This window comes from Micromys minutus, assembly GCF_963924665.1.
Source record: "Micromys minutus genome assembly, chromosome: 10".
Taxonomy (NCBI): domain Eukaryota; kingdom Metazoa; phylum Chordata; class Mammalia; order Rodentia; family Muridae; genus Micromys; species Micromys minutus.
In genome coordinates this window covers 26,562,141-26,583,663 of record NC_137979.1, presented here as the reverse complement: position 1 = coordinate 26,583,663, position 21,523 = coordinate 26,562,141, and the positions used below count along the sequence as shown (strand labels likewise).

Genomic DNA, 21,523 nt, shown 5'->3' with positions numbered 1-21,523 from the left:
CTGAGGCAGGAGGATGGAAAATTCAAAGGCTGCCTGAAAAGCTTAGTAAGCCACTAAGAAGAGGGCTGTGAGGCAAGTTCATAAAGCACTTGCCTCATATGCAGGAGGCCCTAGGTTCAATCCTAGAATCACAGAAGAAAAAAGAAGCTCAGCAGGAGGCTGAGAGGGCTGAAAGTTGTGTTTGATGGGACCACACAGAGAGGCACCTGGTATATGTGAGGAGTCCTTTAAGGGAGAACATCCCAGAGATCTCCCAGATGGACCACGCACAGCAGACAGTGTGAGTAGGTACGTGAAGGCTGCATTTAGGGACTTGTCCTAGTGTGGTTTTCTCTTGCTGTGATAAAGACCAAGAGTAACTTGGGGAGAAAAGGGCTTATTACTATTACAACTTTGAAATTAGAGTCCATTAGCAAGAGAAAAAGGACAGGAACCTGACAACAGGAACTGAAGCAGAGGCTATGGAGAAAAGCTGCCCAACTGGCTTGCTCAGCCTGCTTTCTTGTATATCCCAGGACCAAACTGGTCTGGCATTGCACCCGCTAGGGTGAGCTGAGCTCTCCCATAGCAATCATTAATCTAGAAAATGCCTCCATAGGCTTGCCTATAGGCAAATTGGATGGGGACATTTTCTTGACTGAGGTTCCCTTTTCACAGATGACCCCAGCTCACATAAAGCTGATGAAACAACTGAGGGGCACAGGACTAGCAAAAGTCACTGGAGCTTTGAGTCAGGAGGCTGAAGAGCTGGGAAGAGATCATTCCGGTGGGTGATAATAGTGTGGACCGCAGGCCAGGGGAGGGGATTCCAGGGTTTTAGGAGTCCTGAGATGCATGGGATGGTTTCTCCCTAAATGTTGGAGGTAGGGAGGGAAGAAGAGAGGGATGGATGGGGCTAAACACAGGCAGGGACACTAGTGAGAAAGCAGAGATATAGGGAGCATGGGGGGGGACAAAAAATGGGACTTGTTGACTGATTGGCCTAAAGGGCAACAGGGTGAGAGCCATGGGGAAAGGGGGAAAAGCAGGCCTGGGAGAGGGGGTACCTGAAAGATACCTGAAGTCACTGTGAGAGAACTACCTGAGACAGTGGCTCAGAAAGGCCCTGGAGGGCAGGTGGCCATACGGTCACCCAGCTGTGACCAGTTCCCAGGGCTGCTCTAAGTGTTCAATCTATTGGTCATTCAGTCATCAAACTCTAGGAGGACGGGGAGAACTACAAAAACCCAAAGACAGGCAAGGGTGAAGAAGTGGCCTGGCCTCCAGCAAAAGGCTCTCTCTCCTCCCTGGTCTCAATGGACAGTTCTCTAGAAAATGCTGGCACTCTCCAGGAAGTAACCAGATCCTGCCCTCCTGGGAACTTGCAGGCTAGTTTGGGAGACTACATTTATTCATTCACTCAATAAATATTGATTAAGCACCTGGCCCTGTCCTGGGTCAAACACCAGGGACGACCGAGCAAACAAGATTCCCTTGCTGAAAACAGGGAAGCATAATCTTACAGGAGTCGCTTTTAGAAGAGACCAGTGTCCCTCGGAAGCTGAACTGGGTGAATGACCCTGGGGACAACACTAACAGTGAAATTTAGACAGAGGAAATGCTGCTAATTAGTGGAGGAAGGCAAAAGCATGAGACTGGAGGGCTGTGCTGGACACTGGGGGAGCTAAAATCCCAAAACATCAAGACTAGAGATGTAATTCCCCTAGCAAAATGCTCGCCTAGCACTGGTGAAGTCCCGAGTTCAACTCCTAGTACCACATAAATCAGGCCTGGTAACTCACATCCGTAATCTCAAAACTTCTGTGATAGTGACAGGGAGTTTAAGAGTCAGGGCTGGAAAGATGGCTCAGCAGTTAAGAGCAATGAGTTAAGAGGTCCTGAGTTCAAATCCCAGCAACTACACATGGTGGCTCACAACCATCTGTAATGGGATCTGAAGCCCTCTTCTGGTGTGTCTGAAGACAGCTACAGTGTACTTATATACATTAAATAAGTAAATAATTCTTTAAAGAGAGGGAGTCATTGGGCTGGAGAGATTGTTCAGTGGTTAGAGCACTGCCCACTCTTCCAAAAGGTCCTGAGTTCAATTCCCAGCAACCACATGGTGGCTCACAACCATCTGTGATGAGATCTGATCGGATGCCCTCTTCTGGTGTGTCTGGTGACAGCTGCAGTGTACTCACATACATAAAATGAATAAACAAATCTTGGAAAGTATTTAAAAAAAAAAAAAAGAGGGGGAGGGAGGGGGTCATCTATAGCTACTCATTCAGTTTGAAGCTAGCTTTGGCTACATAAGACCCTGTCCACACCCTCCCCAAAAAAAAGAAAACCAAAGGGCTGGAAAGACAGCTTGGCTTGGTTAAGAGTGCATTCTACTCTTCCAGAATACGGGGGGCATCCCTGTCAGCTCCCAAGCCACCAGCACCCATGTCATGCAGCTAGCAAGCACCTGTAACTGCAGCCTCACAGGGATCTGATGCCTCCAGCCTCCTGCATATATATATATATATATATATATATATATATATATATATATATATATATATATATATATATGCCAGAAATGGTGACACACACCTTTAGTCATGTTACCCAGGAGAGAGGCAGAGGCAGGCAAATCCCTATGAGTCAGAGGTCAGCCTGTTCTAGGACAACCAGGGCTACATTTTTTAAAAATCTGCCTTAAATAAACAACAAAAAACAAATAAACACACACACACACACACACACACAAACCCTTTCACAGGTACAGCTGTCAGCAAATGTGAGGGTCAGCTCGCCCACTCCTGACTTTCACAGGTATCAATTTGAAGTAGTCTGTGACAGAGGTGACCATAGATGACAGGAGGGTCAATGCCGGTTAAGATACAAGGAGACAGCCCGACAGTGCTCAGGAGTCAGAGGCAGGCAGATCTGAGTTCAAAGCCAGCCTGGTTCATTGGGTGAGTTCCAGGAGAGCCAGGATTGCACCTATTCCAAGGAAAAACCAATATTCCAGGCAGGGTGAAAGCAACTTGAGGGCTGGAGAGATGGCTCAGCGGTTACGAGCACTGAGTGCTCTTCCAGAGGTCCTGAGTTCAATTCCCAGCAACCACATGGTGGCTCCCAACCATCTGTAATGAGATCTGATGCCCTCTTCTGGTGTGTCTGAAGATACTTATATATAATAAATGAATAAATCTTTAAAAAATAAGAAAGAAAGAGGACTAGGATGAGCTCTGCAGAGGGGAAGCAGGAGAGCCACTGGTGCAGGGTATGGTTTGCTGGGGGCAGAGGCCAGGACAGCACATACTGGAATAGGAGTTGACAATGGGGTGGCCTTCAGACACCGCTGAGCTTGGGACTTTTGAGTGCCAGGTGAGAGTCTCCCTCTGATAAGGGAGCAATTAAGGGGCCTTAAGGAAGTGCTAACTTACAGCCCAGCTTCACTTGGAAGGCTTGCTATTCCTGCCCATCTTTCCCTTCTCCAAGCATTCCAAAGTCCCCGAGGCAGAGGCAGGTCACTCCACCCCTCCAAGCTTCACCGTGTCTAATCAGAATGCAGATCCTGTCTTACAAGTCTACTGCTAGCACACTTAGCAAGATGAACCATTACTCCTCTCTCACTTAAAAATATTTTTATATGCATTGGTGTTTTGCCTGCATATATGTCTGCGTGAAGGCGTCAGATCCCCCAGAACTGGAGTTACAGACAGGTGTGAGTGGCCATGTGGGTGCTTGGGAATTGAACCCAGGTCCTCTGGAAGAGCAGCCAGAACTCTTAACCACTGGGCATCTCTCCAGTTCCAATGTTGTTGTTGTTGAGTTTTTTGCATTAAAGAGGCCATCTTAACCGCTCAGTGAGTTAAGGTTCTCGTGGCCACACCTGACAACTGACTGGAGTCCAAACTGTCCTCTGACTTCCACACATGCACATGTGAATGTGTGTACATGTGTCACAGTGTATGCATGGAGGTCATAGGACAGCTTGTAAAAGTTCTCTCCTTCCACTCACTATCTGGTTCCCTTGGATTGAACTCAGGCTGTCAGGCTCAGCAGCAAGCCACTGTACCCACAGAGTCATCTCACCAGGCTTTTTCCCCCCTTCCTCCTTCTTTTCCTTTTCTTCCTTCTTTTATTCTGGAACTGGTACCAAGGATATGAAATCAAGATTTCTTTTTTTCTTTTGTCTGTCTGTCTGTCTGTCTCTAGTTTTTCAATACAGGGTTTCTCTGTATAACCCTGGCTGTCCTGAAACACTCCATAGATCAGGTTGGTCTTGAACTCAGAGATCTGCCTGCTTCTACTTCCTGAGTGCTGGGATTAGAAACCAGGTTTCTTACATTGTAAATTCTCCCACGACGTTACACCCCCTAAGCCTTTTTATTTATTAACATTTACTTTTTGAGGCAGGATCTTACTATATGACCCTGGCTAGCCTGGAACTCTCTAATGTAGAGTAGGCTGACCCTTGAACTCAGCGATCCACCTGCCTCTGTCATAAGGTGATCTCAGTGATCCTGCCAAGTGCTAGGACAAAAAAAGTGTGTGCCTTGGAGGGGAAGAGCTAGCCCAGCAGTTAAAAGCACTTGCTACTCCTGCAGAGGACCTGGGTTCAGTTCCTTGCATCTATATTGTGGCTCACAACCACCTACAACTCCAGTTCCAGAAAAGCTGATGTTTCCTTTGTCCTCCATGAGCACCCATCACTCACAACTGCACACAGACACATGGCATTCAAACATAGACAGAATTAAAATAAATACAAGAAAAATTAAGGTGTGTGCCACATCCAGCCCTGAAAACCTTTTTCCCCCCCATGGTTTTTTATTTTATTTTTCTGAGACAGGGTTTCTCTTGTGAAGTCTTAGCTATTCTGGAACTTGCTCTATAGACCAGGCTAGCCTCAAACTCATAGAGATCCACCTGCCTCTGCCTCCAGAGTAATAGGATTAAAGGTTTGTGCCCCACCATTGCCAAGCATGTTAGATTCTCACCACATAGTACAGGTTAGCCTTGAACTAGTTTTGAGACCTGGACTTGTGATCCTCCTGCCTCGGGAGTGCAAGATTATAGACATGAATGGCCACATCAGGCTCCAGCTTTACTTTCTTTATATTATATCTTCTGTAGATCATATTCCAATTTCCCCTTCTAAATGTGTAGTGTTATTTTTAAAGAGAAATTCAGTAAATAAAGTCCTGTGGTTGCTTGTTTTATATTTTGAGTCTTATTGTTTTGTCTGTTCTATATAGCCCAGGCTAACCTCAATTTTACTGTGTAGTTAAGGATGACCTAAGGATGACCTTGATTTTTTTCTCTTTCTTTTGATGTATGAGTGCTCTGTCTTCTTGTACACCTGCATGCCAGAAGACAGCATCAGATCACATTATAGATCACATTATAGGCGATTGTGAGCCACCATGTGGTTGCTGGGAATTGAACGGACCTCTGGAAGAGCAGCCAATGCTCTTAACCACTCTCCAGTCCTGACCTTCTAATGCTGCTACTTCCATCCCTTGAGGGCTAAGATTACAGCCAGGAGCTACCACATCTGGTCTTTGTTTTTCTTTTTCCATTTATTGATTTATTCGCTTATTTTTTTTATGTATATGAGAACACTGTAGCTGTCAGACACACCAGAAGAGGGCACCAGATGCCATTACAGATGGTTGTGAACTGGGATTTGAACTCGGAACCTCTAGAAGAGCAGTCAGTGCTCTTAACCACTGAGTCATCTCTCCAGCCCATGGTCTTTGTAATGATGGCGACTGAACCAGGGCTTTATGCATACAGGGCAAGCGCTCTATCTACTGAGCCACATCCCCAGACCCTGAACTTTGTCTCCTAGATCACGTTACCCTAGCAAGTTTGGTTCACCCAGGCACAGGTCTTCAGATCCAAGATCCCCACTGTCGGTAACTGCCCTACTCTCTAGAGCTTCCTCTCAACAGACATTCCAGGTGCCTGAGGCCTCGGAGTCCCAGACCTAACACTGTCTCACCTAACCCTGGGCAAGTTAACCTCTTCATGTATAAAATGGGGAAGTGACAAATGCATAATGGGCTTGCAGGGACTCATTAGAGGAACCTGTGGACCCAACGCAGTGTTTGCAGCATGCGATATGATTCCATGGTATTTTAAATTATCTTACTTTCTGGGTACGGGTGTTTTCCCTGGATGTATGTCTATGTACCACTGTGTTTCTGGTACAAAGTAGGTCAGAGAAGGGCATCAGATTTCCCAGAACTGGAGTCACATAAAACTGTGAGCTGCCATGTAGATGCCGGGAATTGAACTCTGGTCCCAGCCAGCACTCTTAACCACTGAGCCATCTCTTCAACCCAGAGCACCAGCTGCTTTTATGGAGAACTCGAGTTCAGTTCCCAGAACCCATGTCAGGTAAGTCATAACTGCTTGTAGCTTTAGGGAGTCTGATACCTCTAGCCTCTCAGAGCAACTGCACTCATGTGCAACATATCCATGTATACACACACACACACACACACACAGAGAGAGAGAGAGAGAGAGAGAGAGAGAGAGAGAGAGAGAGAGATTACAATGATAAAAATTATTTAAAAATTTTTATTTATCTTGTGTATATGTGCATTTCTGAGTATAGGTAACATACCACAAGGTCAGGAAAGGATGTTGCATCCCTTAGGGCAGGAATTATATAGGTGGTTGTAAGCCACTTGATGTGGGCACTGGGAACTGAACCCGGGTCTTTGACAAGTGCAGCAGTTGCTCTTAAAGCACTCTGAGCCCCCTCTCCCACCACCCCTATTTGCTTATTTTTGTTGTTGTTCTTTTTTGAGATAGGTTTCTCTGTGTAGCCCTGGTTGTCCTAGAATTCACTGAGCCATCTCTCCAGCCCCTCCATCTCCTTTCTGTGTCTCAAGAGACACCCCACTCTCTTCCCACCGAATGTCTTTGTTACTAGACTCTGGGGAGCATACCTTCAGCCTTCCTTTATCTTCTCTTTGCAACTGTCTTCTTTGGGCATGTCTCTGTCTCTCTGGATCTCTTGGCTCGGCCCTGCAGTCTCCCCTGGCTGGGCCTTGTTACTGCTTCACCACAGCCGCACCTGTAAACAATCTCTTCCTATCTCCCAGGGACTGTGTTTCACTGTTTCCATCTTCTGCACTGCCTCTGCCAAGCTGGCCAACTGGTCTGTTTCCTGAACTCCTTGTCTCTCTAGCTTTAAGACAGGGCTGTAGCCCAAGCTGGCCTCAAACTCGTGATCCTCCAACCTGTTCCTCCCGCCTCAGTTGCTGGGATCACAGGCAGGCTCCAGCCACCACACCTGGCTCTGTCTTTTTAAATTTCATCCCCAACAGCGTTTGCTGGGCAGCTACTTCACACCAGCGAAAGCTGAGTCCCCAGAGGTATCGTGATGATCAAGACAGAGCTTGTGAGGCAGCTCTCAAGGAACATTGCTTCTGATGGTAGGCAGAAAGACACTGGACAAAAATGACCAGGCTGCAGGTGAAACAAGGCCGTGAGGCTCTTAGGGTGCTTGAGGCCCTGAGTTCTGTCCCCAGTACTACAAAAAGAAACAAAATGGAAACAAATGTCCCCCTCCTTACCCATAATTCTGCCCAAATGATCCACAGGACTTGAGGGCCAGCTGCTGAGTGTCCACAACAATTCTGTCACTAAATGGAGACTTTGTGTCCCTCAGGAATTAGATTCTAGTGTTTAACCCATTTGCTGTCTCTGAATAGTATTCCTTATGAACCAGGCTGGGAGAAAAAAAATATAAACAACTAAAACGCAAGACAAAGAAAAAAACCCATGATGCTGGACCTACTAGAACAGCTGGAGGTCCTGGTGTCTTGCAAGGCAGGGGACCCTTGACCTTCCCATCTCCTCTCACACTGGCCTATACAGGGTTAAAACATGTAAAGCAGCTGTTGAGCTAACACTGGAAAAGAGTAATATTTTACATAAAACTCAGGATTCCTAGCTTCTCAGGGGGAAAAAAAAAGATCAAATCTGGCCCCATGGGGCACATTCCACCTGACAGTAACTGGCTGTCTCTGAAAGTGGGGGCTGCAGTTCCCAAGTGTTGGTTTGCCCTTGAGGTAAAGGTCACAGAACTTAGCTGCTTATCATAAGATGTCTGCTCCATCCCAAAAAAAAAAAAAAAAAAAAAAAGACATTTACTCCATCCATAGTGGGGTGGGGGTGGAGAATGGTGACAAAAGATGGGAGGTGGAGCCAACTTCCAAGCTTGCAGGCCTCACCGCCCATCGTCTCTGCCCCGCATCCCTCCAACCATCCCTTCTCCTAACCTTCAGGCCCCCTCCACTCCAGCAGCAGTGCGAACCAAGCTTCTCCCTAGGGGCAGGGAATGAGTAAGAGTGCTGGGGTCCTGGCAGAAAGAGACATGGAAGCCACAGAGGAGGTCGTAGTCATTCTCTGCATACATTTATTAAGTGCTTACTGTGTGCCAAGGAGTATGCTGGGGGCTAGGAACAATAAAAGTGACAGGGAAGAGCCAAGGTCAGCTGCTGAGTTATCAGAGACACTATGTGACCCTGGTGAACCAAAGAACCTTGGGCCTCACTCTAAGGCTTGGTCTGGGTCTTTGATGTGGCCTGCATTCTGACCTGCCTAGGTGCTCCTGGTAACAGAAAGGGACACCATGGGCCTTTCCATTGCCTCCCGATGTTACAGCACACAGACACACCTATACATCTCTCTCAACACACATACACACACACAAACATGTACACACACCTGGCAAAGCAATCATTCAAAAAGGTGGTCTAGAAATGCCACCCCAGGGCTGGGACTTTTGACACCAAGATTCTTTGGCCAAGCCTCTTACCAAAACGTGAAAGACAAAATAGAAAAGTAGGCAAGGGGGAAACTTAAGGCTTCTCAGTAAGACAAGTTCTGAAGAGGCAGAGGTCAGTACCATCTTTGTCTGGCCACAAGTCTGGCATAGTCAGTCCCTTTATGTGAGTGTCCTGTCACAGTAGAGAGGGGGTGCCTGGCTTCCAGCACTGTCTGCTTTTTCTAGGGTCCTGGGGGTTACGTTTCTGCTGTATGCTCCACACACTGCAGTTCATGTGATTTCTCTACAGGTCCCCTCAGCCACACTGCGAGAGCACAGGTGACTCTATTTCGTGTGAAAAAATGACACTCAAGCTTTCCCTGAGAATGTGGGGTGGCTGCTCACCCATGTGCTTCCACCAGAGAACAGTCAAGGTTAGGAAGTGACCTGTGGTTCTGTCTTGGATCTATCCTTGCAAGAATGACTCACTGTAAGGACCAAGGGGCATAGATGGCGGTTATGCTGGCAGAGCCATACCTCCTCATAGAGGACACTGACTCTCAACTCAGGAGGCTCTGTCCACACTCTAGGGCTCAGGTGAGTTCTAGCATGGGGTACAGTCTCATCTTGACCCTCAGTCCAGGGAAAGGGCTACAGCCAGAGGATGAGCAAACCCTCCCATAACACTTGGGTGCTCGTCCTCACAGCTGAGTCTATAGACTTAGGTTGTGCCCTAGAAACTTCACAGATTAAGGTACTCTCACTGCTCCAAAGCCCACAACAACCTTATTGCCCTCTCTAAGGAACAGCGCTGAGGCTGTAACAACTATGTACCAGTTTTGATCAGAACTTCTGGATGTGGACACAGGGGACAGAACACAGGAGGTAGCCCCAGGGCCTGTACTTTGGTTTTAATAAAGGTTGGGGGCAGCTGTGAATAGGACCTTCGTACAAATAGCTTGCCTCAAACCTGAGAAAGCACTGGCTCCAATAAATGAAAACCATCCTGAGCTTGCACTCTTTGGGCCCTTTGCTTCCAATGGGAGGTTCAGGCCAAGGGGGCCTTGGCTGCTTTAGTGACTGAGACACAGGACTGAGAGTCCCCTGGGACTGTTTCTCCAAGCATCTACTCTATTCTAAGTTGCCACCATGACTCAAAGACACGAAGAAAACATGTCTGCCAAGTCAGGACAGAATGGTCCTTGACTAGGGAGAACTTGCCACACCTCTGTTCTCTGCTACTGCTTGACATCTCTCATGTTCCAGTACTGTTGGCTCTTTTCCATCCCATGTCTACTTTCTCAATCCTAGGATATTCTCTTCAGCATCACAATCAAAAGTATGGACCCCTCCCTCTCAGTGTTGCTGGGGACTGCATGGGTCATGTCTGATCAACCTCAGGACATGTCCCTAGCATGAAGGGGCTTTGTCAGTAAGTATTCCCTCAAGCTATTCTCCTTCTTACTGGGGCATCTTGACCGCTGGGCAGCATGAGATTCAAACCAAGACGCAGGCAAGACCAGCAGCCTGCCATCTGTTTTTGTTGTCCTTTCTTTAGAAGATGAGAGTCCCTTGGATTCCAGGTTGGCTTTGAACTCATTATGTGACCAAGGATGACTTGCACTTTTGATCCTGATGTCACCACCTCTCAAGTGCTGGGACAACAGGCATGCACCACCAAAGCCCAGTTTTATTCAGGGCTCTGTATCAAACCTTGGGTAAGCTAGGCAAACATGCTACCAACTGAGCTACATCTAGACTCAGCCCTGGAACCAACCAACATTTCAGGCAAGTGGTCACCGTGTCACCCATGCAGCAAGGTCACAGCTCCTATGATTGTCACCACTCAACAGCATGTCACAACCTTGTATGTCAAGCAGGGTTTCAGCTCAGGGTGAAACATGCCACCCTTTGCCTTCTGGTGCTGGTATTACACATTACCACAACTCTACCATTCAGACAACAATGCCTGAAAGGGTCTTATTGAATAGTCCTGGCTCACCTGGAACTCGAAATGTAGAGGCTGAGCTTGAACTCAGAGGTCTTCCTGACACCACACCCGGTGCTACAGCTAGCTCCAATGTTCACAAACATGGGGAAAGTGCTGTGGGTTCCTGTTCTGAGCGACAGGTCTACTTAAACTCAGCATACCTGATATTTGACTAGAAATTTTCACAGACCAGCATCTGAGAGTCAGTTTGAAAAATACACATACAGTTCTCTTGGGAAACAGAACCTAGGGTCTTAGTCATCTTAAGAGTGAACTCTATCCCCAAGCCATGAGAAGCCTCGAAGGGCTTCTACTAGCTCACTGTTTGAACAGATTGGAGCCAAGACCTGCCAGTCCACTATCACAACAGAGCCTGCACTGAGGCTGAGGGCATCTCTACCGTCTCTCCCTTCATCCCACCAGGTGCTATTTAGCGTACAACTCTCCTGGAGTCACCCTATAACAATCCTTGGGGTTACAAGGTAACAGTGAACAGTGGAGATGAAGGGTCTGGACTGACCCGTCAAGTCAGTGAGGACAGCCCACAGCTCTCCACAGCCCCATTTCCCTGGACCTACCATTCAGGAAGGTGGTGCGCACCCAGGTGCAGCAGGGTTTGTCACTAACAGAACAGCTATAGGCTCTGACTATGTAGGCCTAGAATTTTCCACGTCGACCAGACTGTCCTCACACTCTCTGCCTGCTTCAGCTTTCCAAGTGCTGGGATTAAAGTGAGTGCCATTATATCTGGCTTTTTCTTTTTCTTCCTCTCTGGCAGAACCGCTTGCCCTATCTCTCTTCTCAATTATAAAACAGGCACATACAGTACCAACTGGTATGTGAGAAGGGGGATCCATTACCAACAGGAAAATGGATTTATTGCTTCATAAAAAGAATCATGATAAAACTTGAAAAAACCACAAACTGAAAAACCAATGGACCCCTCTTGGCACACCAAGAGGTCTCAGACAGGGTTTCTAAGGGTTGCCAAGGTAAGGTGGGTTAGTGAGCTAGGCAGGCCAGCTAGGCTTCTCCCACACAAACAGCTCCAGGGCTGTGATGGAGTCTGCCAGCAGGGGGCACTGTGATCACATGGTCATGCACAGGTCCCCATCATAAAGCAAGGCTGACTCTCCCATTTTGAGCCTGTGGTAGGACTGGCTGGCTTCTTGTCTGGTCCACTATGATAAAAGCAGCCCCTGGGGCTAGCCTCCTACCGTATACACACATGCACACACTCGCACCACAGAAACACACACCCTCGGTTACTCACTAATCTAATCCTCTTCCCTACTTAGGCTTGGCTCTTTATGTCTCCCAGTCACACAGCCTTATTTCCACCCCAGAAAAACAGCTGTGTGTGGGTGGAAGGGTGCCCTTGTAGTGTCCCCTTAGCTCCCTTCAGATTGCAGACTGGAACAAAGCGTGCCAGCAGAGATGTACTTCTCTGGCTCCTGAAGTAAGAAGCCTTGCCCGTGGCTTTTGAGGCTTTGTGTAAATATTCTGCCCTCCACTCCTTCCCCAGCCTGAGACAGGGGGGGCTTCTCCTCAGGCTTTCAAGGAAAAGAAGGGCCAGGGGCCAGGGACAAGCCACGGGGGGGGGGGGGGGGGGAGGGCGGGGGGGGGGATGTTGGGATTACAAAGGGGTTAGCACCAACAACAGGAAGCGGGTCCTTCCTTCCTCAGGCAGCCAGACTGGCCAGGAGAGGTAAGGGGCCAAGCTAGGGGAGTGCAGACAGTGTAAGCCTTTGTCCTCCAGTGGGAGTGGGTGTGGTTGGTGGCCATGCAGCTCAGGGACAGGTAGAGGATGATAATAGGCCTCTCTGCTTTGGCAAGAGGCAGAATCCAGATCAGTGAGAAAGGGGGAAAATGCTTGCTGGAGAGGACCCCTTGGCTCCAGGTACAAACCCCACGAAGATTCAAGACTTCAGACCCTCTGGGTGACAGCTAAGCAAGGGCAGCCCAGCTTTTGGCAGTGGGAAGTTCATTTGTCCAGGGGCCTCTCCTGCCCCCTCACACCAGCACTTCATGGCAGGGCCAGGGTTTTTTTTTTTTTTAGGAAGTATGGGCTCCAGTGTGGTGAAGGGCAGGATCCAGGGAGTGCATAGGATCCTCTGGGGCGGGGAGATGACTGCAGTCAGTCACTGAAGCACAGGCAGGAGGCCACAACTCTGAGGCAGGTGAGTGGGCACTACACGAAAGCCTCCTGGTTGGACGAGCCATTGATCTTAAGGAACAGCTTGCTGTCTTCCCTCTTCTGTTGAAGCTGCCTCTCCAGCTGGCGCCGGTAGCAGATCAGGTAGAGCGGCAGGCAGAAGCCCAGCATGCTCACCCCGAGCAGACCCACGTTCACCTGGGATGGTGGGGAGTGGGCTGTCAGAAAAGGCTACGTTCACACAAGGCAGTACCCTCCCGCACACCAAGGTTTGGGGAAGGGGGGAGGTCGAGTAGAAAAGACTCAAAACTTAAGAGGAGGGTTCAAGAGGTCCAGGCTGTCAATCCACATTCCAGCATCTAAATTCCCCTGCCCTCCACATGCCACTCCAAAGCCTCCAGGGAATGAGCTGGGATTGGGGTAACTCTTGTCACTTGGATGAGAATGCTGGTCTTTGAATGGCACGCCTGGGAATCACCCCAGAATCAGATCGAGGCCATTTTCCTCCCTCTTTCTGGCCACCATCCACAAGGGACCCCTGACTGGATACTGTCCAACATTCCCACTCTACCTGTTGTTCCCACACTACCTGTTGTCCGTGGGCCCCACTTCCCAGGAGCAGAATGGAGAAACACCCTGACCCTTCTTACCCACAGAGGGTCTCCTCCAAGTGGACCCATCATGGCCAGAAACAGCGGCTGCTGCAGGAGAGCAAAGAGCGCACTGACCAGGGACTGCAGTCCTGTGAGGCTACCAAACTGTGTGGAGGGGTACCTGTTGGGGCAATGAGACCCATCACAGCCAGCACTGTTCACGGGCTTCCCAAGTCCCTCACTGGCCTGGCTCAGGTATGCTGGAAACCAAGGCTGCACCAATGGTGCCTGTAGGGAGAGGCCGGATCAGCCTCAGGATGGCTGGTTGCAGGTCACTGAGGCTCCAGACTCTGGAGCAAGCCTCTCCCACACTCAGATGTGCCCTCAGCCTGTGGGCGTGGGGCTGAGCAGGGTGGGAAGCATGGTGCCAGCAAAGTCTGCGGCTTGGGAAACATTCCCGGGAGCAGGTTGGAGGCTGAGCCTGGCTCTGCTGTACCCCCTTCAGGAGCATTGCACAATCACGGAAACTCAGCATCACAGCTCTTGCCCGACTCCCTCATACCCTGCCAGGGCAGCCACAACTTCCTCCAGGCTTGGGGGTGGGGGAACAGGCGGGGGACAGGCAGACCTGGAATGACCCTGTAGGATGTAGCTTAAAGACAGAGGGAAGGAGTTCCGGGCTTAATCTTGGGGAACACTGGGCTCTGCCTAGGGGTATGACGGAGCCCTGAGCAAGGAGCTATATTCACGGTCACAGATGGCGGATGATGGAACCTGGGTTTCAATTTGTGGGCCAAGCTCTGGGCAAAAGAGGGAGGAACAGCTGTGTAGCTTCTTGGAAAAGATGTAGGTTTCACTGTAGCTGGGGTCCAAGGAGGTTATGGCCAGCAAATAACCCTCTGAGGCCCTGGGTAAGGACAGCCTAGGACTTTCTGAGACCAGTTACTCCTGTCACTGCCCCTATGGAGGAGGACACTTTAGTATTTAGCTTCGAGCATCCAAAACCCAACCCTGTCCCAGTGAGCAGCCAGGGACAGTGCCAAGACTTGGCTGAACAGCAATGCCTGGGGCTCGAAGGCACTGACCCCAGCTGAAGCATTTCACTTTGTGTGAAATGCCAAGGCTTGTGGGCACCCAACTGTCTGCCTACTGACTCACCTGCTGTCAGGTGTGAGGATGGCCTCTGAGACACAGTCAGCAGAAACCCTAGTATATGTCCTGATACAACATGACACATGGCAGCAGGGCAGGACAGGCTAGTTCCAGGGTCTCAGTGACACCTGAAGTCCCCTTGGGTTAGGGCCACCACACCACCCAGAGCTTCCAGGACTTACACGGCAGCATATAGGCCCCCTACTGCAGAGTGGATGAATCCTCGCACAATTGTGTGCAGGACGAAGGAGAAGATCTGAGGGAGGGAAGGAGGGAGAGCAGACATGAGCAGCAGACCCTCAGGACCTCCTCTGTCCTTGCCCTCTGGCTCCTGGAGACTCGGGTACAGGAATGGCAGCCACCTGGAGCTGGGTGTTACCAGCACTCTAGTGCAGACCGCTCTTTTGTTTTCTTTTGTTCTGGTTTGTCTGTTTTTGTCTTTGTTTTGTGTGAGACAAGATCCCTAGCTGCCTTAGAACTGTCTATGTAGACAAGGCTGGCCTCGAACTCACAAAGATCTGCTTGTCTCTGCCTCCACAGTGCTGGAATTAAAGTTGGGCACCACCATGCCTGACTCTAGATAAAACATCTTGTATCATTAAAACAAAACGTAGTAGTCACAGCCTGATAACCACAGACCTGCATAAATACATGTATTTTAATTTTAGTTATGTGTATGAGTACACCATGTGTGTACCTTGTGCCAGAGTCCAGAAAATTCCTTGAAACTGGAATTACAGACAGCTCTGAGTCACCATGTGGGTGCTAGAAACTGAACTCAGGTCCTTGCACAAGAGCATCCACGGAACCATCTCTTTAGGTCCTCATTTGAATAATTAAAATAGTGTAAACTGAGGCTAGAGAGATGGCCCGGCAGTTGAGAACACTGCCTGCTCTTCCAGAGGATCTTGGTCAGTTCCCAACACCAACATGGCAGTGGACTAGTGTCTGCAACTAGGGAACCTGTGGCCTTCTTCTGACCTCTATAGGTAATATCCCACACTTGGGACACAGAGTTACACACGTAGGTAGTCCTGGCTGTCCTGAAACTTTCTATGTAGACCATGGTGGCCTTGAAATCACAGAGATCCTCCTGCCTCTGCCTCCTGAGTGCTGGGATAAGCTTTCCTCTTTAAAGAATTACATTCATGGACTGGAGAGATGACTCAGTGGTTAAGAGCACTGACTGCTCTTCCAGAGGTCCTGAGTTCAATTCCCAGCAATCACATGGTGGCTCACAACCATCTGTAATGGGATCTGATGCCCTCTTCTGGTGTGTCTGAAGACAGCTACAGTGTTACTCATATAGAATAAAGAAATAAATCTTTTTCTAAAAAAAAAAGATTTATATTCATTTATTTCACGTATGCAAGTGTGCTGTGTGGAGGTCCTGCTCCCAGAAATGTGGGTAGTGGAGGGGCCAGGGCTACTCCTGATGGGGCAGCAGCTTAAAAGGCTACGCAGATGTGAATTTACACAGGCTCTCTCTCTTCCTTCCAATGTACTGCTGCCCTTTCAAAGCTGGCCTTCAGTGAAAACCGAGTTAAACAAAGAACAAGGAACTGTCTTCAACTGAGCATCTTCCCTCCATCAGACAAGATGGTCAAGACAGGGTCTGTGAGGGTCTCCAACCTGGAAATAGTGCATGTCTCCCAGGGTTTACTCTGGTGTATACACCCAGTACCAGCACGTATGTGCAACAGTGTCTGTGGGTGTGCACACCTGTGTGCTCAACATAGTTCAGCACCTGGCACCATGTAAACAAAGAGCCTCTTCGTTTCCAGAGCTGGCCTGAGACGATGATGCACTTTGGCTACGCCCATTGGAAGCAATGCTATCAGGTGCATCCCTTCAACTTGTAAACCTGGGACCTGGGCCCAGACACACTGCTAGAACCTTTCCACACACCAAAGGGTGGGGCCGGGTGCAAAGTCTACTTGACTTACAAACTCGAGCAAGTCAGGTTTTAGAAAACTCGGAAATCTAGTATGAGGTGAAGCTCGGTGGTACGTTCTTGTAACCCTGGCACTTGAAGGGCTGAAGCAGGAGGAGGAAGTCTGAGGCCAACCTGGGCTGCACAGAAACTCTGTCTCAAAAGACAAAAGAAATCTTGTATAAAGGAATTACACCTGTGAACCTTGACACCAAGCCAGGCCCAGTCATTGTTCTCTCCAGGATCCCAGCCGTGTGGACACTGCAGTCTCTGCCACTAAGAGTGCTGGCATTACAAGTGTGCACCACCACTCTCAGCCACGGCCAAAACCTCTTTAGACAGCAGATTTCAACTGTCTGAGGAACTACAAAACCATGCAGTCTCAGGAAACAGAGGATGGTGGTGGCCATGGCATGCAAGGTGCCCGAGAACAGAGAAGAACAAAGAGCCTTCTTGGAGAGGAGTCCTGTGAAAGAAAGCCGTGTTCACAGCTCACAGTCCTCCTCAAGCCCAGAGCTGGGGAATGGAGGGCGCTAAGCAGACCCCAGCAAATACCGGTGGATGGCCAAACTGAATGGATTAAGAATGAATACATGTTTTGGCCTCTAAAGACCTCTCATTTGTGTCCCATCCCCATCCTGGTCTTCCCTCTCCCCAAACGTACCTGGAGAGGCAGATTAGGAATGAGGCAGGTCACCCCAAAACCCACGAGCAGCACGTTTGTAAAGGCGAAGGCCCGCATGGCATTTGTGACTTTCTGAATCTGCCTGTCTCGTTTCTGTTTCTTTTCACCTCTGTAGAGAAAGGGCACACAGAACTAAGGGTGGCAGTGGGGGTGGCTCCCTGGGGGAAGGTGGGCCCTCCCCAAAAAGTCAGACTTCAGGGATCCCAGTATGTGGGCTGACCCCAGGCCACTCAACCACATCTTAGCCCAGCAGTAGGGACACTCTCTGGGCTACTGTCTCAGTTGAGTGGAGGCTGATTCAAATGGAAACTCTCACAGCTGAGAAGACAGCTTCAGTACCCCACCCCCCCCACCTTCCCAGTCTCACTCCCCCACCCTGCTTAGGGGCAGGAGCAGAGAGTGCCCCTGTGAGGAGGACCAACCAAGCCTCAGTGCACCCATATCTTGCAGGAAGCTGGTAATAAGCCAGATAATAAGCCAAATAAGGGAGTGCGTTGGTTTCGCCTTGCGGGGCAGGATAGGGTGAGGGGAAACAAACATGAAGCAGATGGAACCAGGATGGCAAATAGCCTTTTGGCTCTAGGGCCTAACCTAGATAACAGAGAGTCTCTGTAATTATTTCCTCGTGGATTAACTATTGCTGATTCCAGCCACGCCACCCACACTGAAACCCCACGGATGATGACAAGAACAAACGGCAACTATGCAAAGGAAGGCAACGACTCCCAGGCCCGCTTTAACTATTCTACCTCGGAAGGAAGACTCCAACACCTAGCCCTGGTCCCCTCGTCTGTCAAGTGGGTACAACACCAACACACATTGCATCATGTCACTGAAGCTGAACTGAGACATTTGTGTTAAATGCTTGGCATTGGGCCTGACACAATAAATAGCAGCCTGTCACGTGACGGGGGTTGTAGACGACAGCATTTAACTCATCCTCTGATCTCAGAGCCCAGCCCTTCCATAAAGCAGGACTCCAGAGCCTTGTTTAATCTCCACAGTCAGCACATCATTAGCACACCCTGCTAGCGTGGCCACAACTCAAGGGAGTGGAATGAACCCCAGGGGCAAGTGGCTTTAAGATAGCCCCCTAGTGTGGCTCATGCCAGTCCCGGGTTCCCTGTTTTCACCCACCTCAGCATCTCCCAAACACCATCTTATCAGAAAATGTCCACAGAGGTGGGAACAAAGGGTACTGAGCTTGCAAGGGTCCCCTGCTGCCCACCAGGCCCTGCCTAATATCTGTTTCAGCTGTCTTTTTCTGGGGGACGCAAGCAGGCTGTGGCCTACGTACTGAGCGCCGTCTTTCTCCTCAGGCTCCTCAGAAGTATCTTCACACTCTTTTAGCCTCCAGTCCATGATGTAGCCGATGACAGGAGCTGTCAGCAGGCAGAGCAGCTGGAGTGCGCCAAAGATGGAGGTATAGAGGGCAACTGGGAAGGAATAAGGCATGTCACAGGAGCACCAGGCACACGGCCCTGGGGAAGTTTGAGTGAATTCTATGGGTCCTTAGAGGTCTGTCTTGGAGCCTCTTGGTCACTGTGAGTTGCAGGAAACCTATAGACCTTAACTTCTCAAATCAAAGCTAGAACAAAGGCCAATTTTCTGCTCCAAGCCTGTTGCTTCCCCTGAAACATCTACTGATACCCAGCATGTCACAATACCCACGTTCCCAAGTTTCAGGAAGTCACTCTGACTTGGAAACCACAAAGTCACCAATGTCCATAACTGGGGCTTCATATGTGAGTGACCATTCCTTTCTACCCCCAGGAAGGCACCGTTCCCAGAGACTCAGATGTCAGGGCTTCTATCTTCAAAGAGACTTAAAATTATAGAGGTGGGGTACAAAAAAAAAAAAAAAAAAAAAAAAAAACTGAACATTGAATGTTCTACCCTTACCCCCGCCAGTTTAGTCAAGAGGGATGTTTGATATTTGAGGCAAGAAACCTCTGGGTCAAGCAGAGGACTGGGGGGTTGGAATGTTCCCTGACGCCCCTGGCTTACCGGTCGCCATCACTTCATGGAGAGCACGGATGTGGAAGAGCAGAAAGGAGAGGGGTCAGCGGCCGAAGGTACGCATGAGACAGGACAACACACATCCCACTTCCCGAGACCCTCTCCCCCAGAGCACACTCAATGAAGGCCTTGCCCACTTCCACTCCAAGTTGGATGTGAACGAGAGCCCAGCACAGCTGATACTCTCCAGGCTGCTGGCTGCTCATAAAGAGCAAGCTGGTATATCAGGCCTGTGGTCCTGTCTGGGCACCACGATGAGGAAGTGCAAGCTAAAGGCAGCAGGCCTGGCCCCCTGGGAGAGCTGCTCTGTCACTGGCACACTCAGAGAGAAGGAAAGGTCAAAGGAACCGTGCCAGGCACACAGTCATCTGACACAAGTCTCCCTAGACAGTCAGGCTTCTTCCTTCAGCTCCCTGACCCCAGGGCAGCCCTTCTGAGCAGAGCCAGGCCTGTGGGTGCAGAATGCTGGAGACTGGGAGAACATAGTGCCTGTCTACTGTACTCCAGACTTCTCCTGAGCCCCTCTACTTCTTGAAGCTGACAGGTTTTTTGTTTTTTTTAGATAAGGTTTTATTGTGTAGCCAAACTGGTCTCAAAATCATAATCCTCCTGCCTCACTCTGCCTAGCACCTGAGTTTGTGGGAGTGTATCAGAATTTCCATATTTTTTTTTTCTGTTTTTTTTTTTTTTTTTTTTTTTTTTTTTTTTTAAGACAAGGTTTCTCTGTGTAGCCATGGGTGTCCTAGATAGAACTCTGTAGACCAGGCTGGCCTTGAACCCACAGAGATTCACCTGCCTCTGCTCCTGAGTGCTGGGATTAAATCCACAGGGGAGGAAGAGAACCAACTCCTGACCACTGTGCTCTGACTCCCCCAAGAGCAACAAGCATCCTTGCCTGCTGAGCTGCTCCCAGCAAAAAATTTTTATTTACGTGAAATACCAGATTAAGCTGAGTGCGATGGTAATTCCAGTACCTTTAGATTACCTGCTGTCTGAAGCAGACCAGGTTTACTAAGCAAGTTCCATTCCAGCCTAGCCTACCACATCTCAAAAACAACAACCACAACAACAACAAAACAAACAAAACAACACCCCAAAAATGTTCTGCCAGGTAGGGTGGCCCTCACTTGTAGTCATGGCTAAGGCGACGGAAGCAGGAAGGTCCCTGAAGAGGCTAAGCACAGCCGCAGGCCAGACCCATCCAGATACACGCTCCCTAACCCATGCAGGCCTTTCTACCTCCGCCTTTAGAGTGCTGGGATTATAGGAAGCCATCCCTGTGCCGACTTATGTGGTGCAGGGTCATGAGCACTAAGGAAGCATTCTGCCACATGAGACACATTTCTGCTCAAGACCCTCTATTTTTTAAAAATAAAAATGTTCCGGGGCATAATGTTAGGAAATCATAGCCAGACAGTGGCGGCGCACACCTTTGATCCTGCCAGCTCTTGAGAAGCAGAGGCAGGCAGATCTCTGTGGGTTGGAGGCCAGCCTGGTCTACCGAGTGAGTTCTAGGACAGCCAGGGCTACACAGAGAAACACGGTCTCAAAACAAACAAACAAAAAAGTTAAGAAATTATCATTGGATTAAACAAAACTTAAGGTCTTTTTCTTCCTTAAGGACCCTGAGGTCATTCTTGTCTCCTTTTATGTTTTTTTTTTTTTTTTTTTTTTTTTTTTTGCTCATTACATTTGACTTCTTTCCACGTTTTTCTCCCCACCGAGAAGAAATTAGGTGCCTGGAGCTTTTCCCTCCTTCCTGTCCCAGCGGAAAGCTGGTATTTGGCTCCTTGCAAGGACTGCGTTATCTTTCCCTTGGTAAAAACAAGTTAGCCAACAAAAGAAAGTGGCAGGCTGGTGAGACTGCCAACAAAGAGGATTTGCCGAGTGTTTGTCCTGCTTGCTCAGGATGACTAAAGCTGAGTCAGCCAGGCCCTGGGGAAGTACTGACTTTCTCTGCGAAGCAGAGCCCCTCCTCAGCTCAAGACCTGCTGGTGTTTTCCTGTGGGTTATCAGTTCTGCTTCCAGGGCGAACAAGCCTCAACTGGAGTACTTTGTTCCTGGGAAGCCTCTGTTTTCCCTGGTTCCCAGGGAGGGACATCGATCATAGAGTGAGCCCCCACTGACCCAGAGTCCTCAGTGAGGACAAAGGTCCTCCCTCAGTCCCCAGGTTGTCCAAATGCCAAGCCAGTCCCTTCGGATCAGGGATGTGACTGGGTGGGGCTGGGC

General features: G+C 49.3%; 1 protein-coding gene across 4 annotated transcripts in view; it reads right to left on the bottom strand.

Annotated features, from left to right (window-relative positions):
* Nucleotides 1–8,420: 8,420 nt before the first annotated feature.
* The window catches only part of SLC43A2 (solute carrier family 43 member 2), a 41,650-nt gene continuing 28,547 nt past the window's right edge, over nucleotides 8,421–21,523 (bottom strand). For all 4 annotated transcript variants that reach the window (XM_080923784.1, XM_080923787.1, XM_080923786.1 and 1 more), the window contains exons 10-14: nucleotides 18,573–18,711; nucleotides 17,255–17,384; nucleotides 14,840–14,913; nucleotides 13,563–13,686; nucleotides 8,421–13,110 (exon numbers count right to left, since the gene is read on the bottom strand). In XM_080923784.1, the coding sequence (XP_080779910.1) occupies nucleotides 12,949–13,110; nucleotides 13,563–13,686; nucleotides 14,840–14,913; nucleotides 17,255–17,384; nucleotides 18,573–18,711 (629 nt within the window). In that variant the 3' untranslated portion in view covers nucleotides 8,421–12,948. The remainder of the gene's footprint in view (nucleotides 13,111–13,562; nucleotides 13,687–14,839; nucleotides 14,914–17,254; nucleotides 17,385–18,572; nucleotides 18,712–21,523) is intronic.